Here is an 8,505-nt window from a genome sequence, read left to right on the forward strand (position 1 = left end):
AAAAATTCTTCAGAAACATAATTTTCTTGCATATGAACACATTAAGAATTTGTGACAACCCTGTCCTTGTAAATAATTTTTATATTAAACAAAATTAATTTTGTTTGCAAACTAAACTCCAAAAATACATTTTCATATAAATTTATAGAATTATCACCAATTATTACTCTTCATGTTATATATTTATTTCTTATTAAATTTCAAAAAATGCATGTAGTGTATATTTAAAACATTAATATTCCTAAATGGCACTTTTATATTTGTTATGAAAAAATAAAGCAGTGATGATCATTTTCTTTTTTTGGTCTTCTAAAAGAGTGACAATTTAGAAGTAGAAAGTTTTAAGTTGACTAACATAATATTGCCTTTATTAGCAAACGATGGTTCCATATATTATGTCTGTTTAATACATGTTTAGTTTCCTGTACTTTTGACTTGAGACATTTGTTAATTCCAAAATTTCTTGAGCTTACATGCCAAGCATTGTATTAGATATAAGGGATGCAAGGAAGACTAAAGTACCATGCTTGATTTTAGGAATCTCACGGTGTCATGGAAGGAGCTTTATATATATACAAACACTGGGATCCAGCTGTAACAAGGAAATGATTCAATACTGTTGATAATGTGTTAGTGCCCAGTAAAGTCTGCCTGATTATGTCTTTGTGGTATCTTCTTCTAAGATAATTCTGTAGCTCTAATTCATGTTCAAATTATTTGAGTAATATAAAAATAAAATTTTTATTTCCAACTAATATTAGAGTAAAATATTATTAATACTCTTATAATGTAATATCAGTGTTCAGTCAGAGACAATGACAGAGGGAAAAAAAGGGAGATAGAGGACAATAGATGCAGATGATATAAAATAATTATTGCCTTTTTTCTAAAACTAGAGCATATTTTAACATGCATGTCATTAATTCTCCAAAGACTGAGAAGGGAAATAAATCATATGATTTCATTTACACAACCCATTCTGTTGAGAAGATCTTACTTCCAATAGATTCTACACTTGAAATGGATCAATTATTTTTAGTTTTAAGACCCAAGAATACTTTGCTCTCTTCAAATTAACCCTTTAAAGCAAAGAGTATGATAGTAGGCATTCTCTGCACAGTAATATGTATATTAAGTGTTGATATGTTACAGTTGAGAAGGATTGGAGCAACGAATAATTAGAGCATAGGCCTTTATTAAAAATACATTAAAGTAAAATAAAAAGCTTGATGTGATGGATTTGTTGATTTCATTCAATTAATAGTTGATTTAACTTGCATTCATTGAAGGAATATATAAAGGCCTCTTAATATCTGCATGTCACTCTGGTAAATGTTGGAAGGGAAAAAGATGTCCTTTATGCTTCTGAGGATTTTATAGTTTAATGAGAGAAGATAAACTTATCAACAGCCAGTTGTAATAAGAGACAATATAAGCACCACGAATCACTATATTTTTTTACAAACTAGTCAAAGTAGATATATTTGGAGAAAATATCTCGTGTAAAAACTCAAAAATACTTCTCCACTATATTAGTGCATTGCAGAGGACAACGGGAAAAAGAGGGATTGTAATTTCTCGTTCCACATATCCTACTGGTGGACGATGGGGAGGACATTGGCTTGGAGACAACTATGCACGATGGGACAACATGGACAAATCAATCATTGGTAAGTGAAAGTCACCATCTTTATTATTATTTTGTGTTTTCTATTAGATATTCACCTTTGCTGATGCTAGGTCATAAAATTTGTAAGTCCTCAGAATTTTGTTCTTCACATCATACTTTATGGCATAGAGCATCAGAAAAAGACAGTGGGCCAGGAAGCTGGATGAGGGTGTTGTGTAGAAACTAATGATCTCCAACTAGTTTATTTTGAGGAAATACTGTCATTGTTTTTGGCCTTAGATTCCTTGCCGAAAAGGGCAGGAGCTGGCAAAGATAACGTCTACAGTCAATAAAGAAAAATGACTAGAAATTCTAGATTTCATGGCTATTAGTGAAAAGTCAAAAAATGACAGATGCTGTCAAGGTTTTTGAGAAAAGCTGACACATATACTCTTGGTGGTAGTGTGAATTAATTAAACCACTGTGAAAAGCAGTGTGACAATTCCTCAAAGAGCTAAAAACAGAATGACCATTCAACCCAAAAATCCCATTAGTGGTTATATACCCAGAGGAACAGAAATTATCCTACCACAAAGACATGCACAGGAAGGTTCATTACAACACTATTCACAAAAGACATTCTTCATCAGAGACATGGAATTCACCAATTCACTATTCACCAAAAACATAGAATCAGTCTAAATGCCCAGGTAGACTGAATAAAGAAAATGTGGTACCTATACACCATGGAACACTATACAGCCATAAAAAACGAGACCATGGCCTTTGCAGGGACATGGATGGAGCTGGAGGCCATTATCTTAAGCAAACTAACACAGGAACAGAAAACAAAATACCACATGTTCTCACGTATAACTGGGAGCTAAACACTGTGTACATATGGACACAAAGAAGGCAACAACAGATACCAGGGCCTATATGAAGTTGGAGTGTGAGAGGAGGGTGAGGATTGAGTAACAATCTGTCAAGTACTATGCTTAGTATCTGGGTGACAAAATAATCTGTACACAAAACCCCCGTGACAAGCAAGTTACTAAATAATACACTTGCAAATGTACTTCTGAAACTAAAATTTAAAAGATTCTAGATTCTAGGGAATATAAATCACTGATAGATGCTAAAAAATGAAACATTTCGAAGCAAATTTGAAAAGAAATTTGTGACAATAATGGAATAAGTGCTAAATAAGACATTATCATTTTAATAGGGAAATAGATACTTTTGTGCTCTATGTTTAGTCTTAAAATTTGTTCACTGTTGATAAATTCAAGGAAAACAATTAATTCTTAGAAATATTCCTTTAAAATAAGAACTCAGAATTCACTTTCATTCTATTTTATAGAATTGATTACTCCTTAGAGGATTTTGTTTGATAAGGATGATTCAATTTGTTTCAAATGATAGTCTGAAATAAATTTAACCTATAGTTCAATAAGACCTATAGTTAAATGACTGCAGAAATAACATCTTTATTTTCAAAAATGAGATTGTAGACACCACTTCCTTCTCACACTTAATGTGTTTATAATGTATTTGTTCTCTGAATATGTCACCTGGCAAGTGTCAAGGAAGCTTATAGTATCTCATTTTTGTAAATATCACTAATGCTACAAAGTCAAAATGTATTAGCATTATGAGAAGCATTATGAGATAATTACATTCATAATCTGAAAATGTTTCACGTTTGGAGGTTGATATTAAAAGAGAACATCTTCATAAGTAGAAATAAAACCAATATTAAAATACATGACATAATAACTTTCTAAGATATATTTTCTAACTTTTGTAGGTATGATGGAATTTAGTCTCTTTGGAATATCATATGTAAGTAGTTTTATTCCTTTTATCTTCATAAATTATAAATATTCATAAAGTATTCAAATTTAACTAAATATAGCAATGTATTTTAGACTGGAGCAGACATCTGTGGTTTCTTCAACAACTCAGATTATCATCTCTGTACTCGCTGGATGCAACTTGGAGCATTTTATCCATACTCAAGGAATCACAACATTGCAAATACTAGGGTATGTAATTACTACATTTACTTTCAATATTTTCTTACTTGGGCTACTCTTCATTATACTTTAGTGTACATGGCCTATTTAGCTGGCATATTTCTTGATGTTATATATAATTTTGGAGTAGTGAGGAAATTGTCTGGAGGAACTTTTTTTGAGTAACTGGGGAGACATTACTAAAAATTATGGAAAATTATGAACAGTTAGAGCCAATATCTAAATAAGCACTAAATTTCATGATGCTGATTTTCAGTGAAGAAATGTAGAGAAATGATAAATTAGCAAAACGCACATGATGGAAAGGTTAAAGACAGAGCTGGTCTTTAAAAGATGTGTTCTGCCTGTAGGAAATAAATGGCAGAGCTCATGATGTGCTGTGAAATCTATATGGCCCCCCTACTGGAAAGGTGGGTAGAAATAGAGTAAGATTTATTTTAGAAAATGCTGAAATACAAGGATTGTAGGCAGAATGGAACCACGTTTTGAAAGAATTTGAAAGTTGGACAATAGAGACATAACTTGATGACACAGTAATATCTCAACAGGAAAATCTGCTGTCAATAATGCAATTTAGAAAGCTGTAATACTGGGAAAGTAGAGCATGAATCAATAAAAGCTTGGACAGAGATGCTTTATTGAGAGTATACCATTTCATATTTACCAAGTCCTTGCTCCAATGATTTATATATTCTAAAAAGGGATATAAATAATAGACCATTATATATGTAATAGGTCAGATACAAATAAATGTCTATAAGGGAAAAATAGATTAAGCTAAAGTGATGGAGTTTTACAGAGATTCTGCTTTAGGAAAAGTGCTCAGAAACATATTAAATGAAGAAATACTAGAGCAGAGATGGGTGTGGGGAACAGTAACCAATATAAATATATGGGGAATTCCACATGGAAGGAACAAAGTAAAATACCCAAAGATTGTAATGTCTTTGGAGTGTTTGAGAAAAATTCAAATGCAGAAGGAGGAAATGATTGAGGAAGTATTTTTAAATAAAAATCTAGAGGAAAGAAACCTCTACTTAAGTTTAACTATGAGTTGGTACAAATGAACTGTTGAAATGTGTTACTCGAATTGTATGGTTTATAATTAGATGCTTGTGTATCAACATGTTAAAACTAAAATCATATCAATGAGGTCAATAAGCAACAGATAATGATTTTTGCCTTTTTTTCTTCTTCTTTTACTTTGGAAATATCAGCAATAAGATCACATATAGTTTAATAGTTCTTGGATCATTTTTACTTTCAAGGTTTTCCGTATTCTAATACTGCATATAACAGCTATGACAGCAAATTTTCTTTCAAACTTTCTTACTCCTGAAAATACAGAAAGATTGGAATCATCATTGATATGACACAACTATAAAGGGCCCCAGTCATGCTGATGTCAATGAAAAACATTTAAATGTTACCTCGAGCTTTGTGGTAGCCTTGTTTATTCCCCTGGTGCAAATCGAAATATAAAATAGTAATAACTTTTCTTGCCTATTATTTTTAAACTAATACGTGCAAGAACTTTTTTGTAGACTTTTAAACTTCCACTCTAAATCTTAGACTAAAAATTTTAGTCTTTTGAGCTGGAGTGTGCATTCCAGAGAATACTCAGGCATGTTCTTTCCTTTCATTCAAATTTATGCCTTCTCTTCTATCAGTTTAGTACCACAATCTGTTCATTTCTCCTGAGGACCCACAATGTGCATGGTCACCATCATTTGCTCTGCTTGTCTGTGTTTATTTCAATCCACTTTGGATAACGTATCATTCCATTTCTCTTCTATACTTATCACTCTAACACTGACTGTCACCTAATTGACAATATATTTGCCATCCATTAAAATGTGAACTTTTCTCTGGATATGTTCACTTAAACTAAATCAAGCCATGGACTTAATTTGAATTTATCTTATTAAAATATTGTGTACCTTTTCTCTTTATCATGTGACAGAAATATTCTTTCATAATATTTTTGGAGAGAAAGTACATAGCACATGACAATAAATTAATATCACTTATTTTTAGTTCTTCAAATATGAATATGAATATTATGATTTAAACAAAGACAAAAGTTTATAACTATGTTATTTTGCTTTGTTTCAGAGACAAGATCCCGCTTCCTGGAATGAAACTTTTGCTGAAATGTCAAGGAATATTCTAAATATTAGGTACACCTTATTGCCCTATTTCTACACACAAATGCATGAAATTCATGCTCATGGTGGCACTGTTATTCGACCCCTTTTGCATGAGTAAGTACAAAGTTTGTTTTCTCTTATCACAGAGAGATACTTTTCATTTAATTTACCCAATGATCTCTTAATAGTGCAATATAAAACATTTTAGATTGTTAACTTTTGCATTGTTATATTAGCATACATTTTTGATTAATAAAGCATGTACACAAAGATGTCCATTAATAGTCTAGCATAAACCATTAAAGAATGAACCACATTCATTAGTTATTAAAAAGTAATAATTCTATTTCAGAATAATTACTGTATACTAGGTATTGTTCTACATGCTTTGTATATGTGTCTACACTGAGTATTCTCAACATTTGTAGGGAGATAAGTAATGCCCCTCATGATTTAATTAATCAAGGTTTACTGCAGTTATGTAAATCTACTATATACAGATGTCTGACTGGAGACCATCTCACCTTTTCCTTGATGTATCCCAATAAGACATACAGGAACAGTGTCAATATTATCCTTATAAATTTGTTTTGGATTAACCTCTTAAAGCTCAAACTTACATATGACCAAACTTTAAAAATTATATTTCATGGAACATATCTGCAAAAATTTTCAACCACTTTAAGTTGAATACAGTAAATTCTTATTGTAGATATCACAAAAGCAAAACATGCAATCAAACATAAAACAAAAAAACCCTGAATAATCACAGTATATTTAGCTTTTGAGCACCCTATATTACTAGCATAATTGAATGAGCTGATTTGTTAGATTTCACTATTGATAAGCCCATTTTAAAAAGGCAAATATTTACCTAAATTTAAAAAATAATACCCAAAGTAAATATACCAAAATAAGTTAATTGGTATGCCTTCTCTTTTGATGACAGGATAAGTGATCCAGTTTTCCTAAAACAACAACAAAAGATTCTTTCTGGATTCAAATTATGTTCTGGTTCCTTTATTAATTTGTCATCTACCATAATCCCTTCTTTATTTCTGATAACATTTTATTGATCTCCTTTTTATTTACAGACTTTACCCCTTTTGTTATTCCTATTTACTTCCCAGGATAATCAGCGTATCAGCTCTGGGTTGAGTTACTAGTCAGAAATACTATTATTAACTATACAGACTGTTGTCCTATTGAGAATACCTGGGTTTCTACTTTCATGAATTTATGGAGGAGTAAGCCCAGCTTTCCAATTCAGCATTAATCTCAGCTTTTAATAAGGCAAAACAAAACCACAGCAAAAGAACAAACAAATTTTAAGAAACAACTTTTCTTTTTCATTTCAATTGGAGAAGAAATGTTAACATTTAACAGTGGCTCTTAAACCATTAAAACAAACCAAAAGAAAACACCTTTGTTTTCCTAGCCATTTATATCTCAAATTCAGAAATCCATTAACATGTTACAGAGCCTTTAGGAACATGTAAATCTACTATTCAGAGAGTTTATTAAGTAGGATAAGCAAACTGTTTTTAAAATTAATGAATTAAAATTATTATGTCTCACAATTTTCTTCCAGAGTGCTTTTAATATGCTTTTTAATTTGTTGATCATATACTAGACAAAGTTAATATTTGTACCTCTATTAGTTCTCTTCCAAAGTAATTTCTCATTTAGTTGATGTTACATGTCCATCACAATTCTCTATATTCTCAGGAAATTTAGTTATAGTCTAGACTTACTCATAAAGTATTGTGCTGCTGCACATTGTGCTATTACAATCCAACTGATACATTTTAAAATTTTTTTTATCATTTTGTTTTTATTTTAATCCAGAAAAGTCTATAATACAAAATGTGATTTGAATAATGATTTTATGGTATTCAGGAGAAAGTTATTTCTTTTAATTTAATTATTTGTGATAATTTTATCAAGGTTCTTTGATGAAAAACCAACCTGGGATATATTCAAGCAGTTCTTATGGGGTCCAGCGTTTATGGTTACCCCAGTACTGGAACCTGTAAGTCCTACCACATATTTTTGTTTACAAAATTGTATTTGGTTTATATACAATTAATGGCTATTTATTTACATTCCAGTATGTTCAAATTGTAAATGCCTACGTCCCCAATGCTCGGTGGTTTGACTACCATACAGTAAGTATTTAAGGAATTCTGGGGAGTTGACTAAACAGAAATGGGTAATTGTTTGGTTCCAGCCTTTTCATTAATGGTGTGTTGGATTTACTTTCCACTTAAAAAGAGTGGAAAGTAACATTTCTGGTAAATTATAGCTGAATTGGATTAACCCACAGTGAAAGAGAGTTAATTTATTCTGCTGCACTTTGTTATGTAGTCATTGATTTATTTTAGCAAATAAACATGGTAATTACACATTACACACAAAAAGATAATTGCCTTTTATTGGATATGTAAAATGATCATTAAAGATAGTGCAGTCCTTCCAAGAATAATGTACATGGCAAGTCAAGGAGAGCTTTTGTGACCTTTCAAAAATCCACACACTTTAGGCATGTGAGCTCCACAAAAACAACACTATAAATGACTTTCAAAGCTATCATAAAGACTTATATTTAACTAGATTGTAAAGATATACTTTTAAAAAATAAATTCCACTGTGTATATTTAAGGTATACAACATCATGTTATGAGATATATATATATATATATATATA

The 8,505-nt window shown here is 30.9% G+C and overlaps 1 protein-coding gene across 1 annotated transcript in view; it reads left to right on the plus strand.

The window, feature by feature from the left end:
* Positions 1-8,505, plus strand: part of SI (sucrase-isomaltase) — a 104,374-nt gene that overhangs the window by 80,940 nt on the left and 14,929 nt on the right. The window contains 6 exon segments of the mRNA XM_017890166.1: positions 1,537-1,670; positions 3,420-3,454; positions 3,541-3,657; positions 5,764-5,912; positions 7,746-7,830; positions 7,910-7,966. Coding sequence (XP_017745655.1) covers positions 1,537-1,670; positions 3,420-3,454; positions 3,541-3,657; positions 5,764-5,912; positions 7,746-7,830; positions 7,910-7,966 — 577 coding nt within the window.

This window comes from Rhinopithecus bieti, unplaced genomic scaffold (assembly GCF_001698545.2).
Source record: "Rhinopithecus bieti isolate Rb0 unplaced genomic scaffold, ASM169854v2 scaffold_18956, whole genome shotgun sequence".
Classification (NCBI taxonomy): domain Eukaryota; kingdom Metazoa; phylum Chordata; class Mammalia; order Primates; family Cercopithecidae; genus Rhinopithecus; species Rhinopithecus bieti.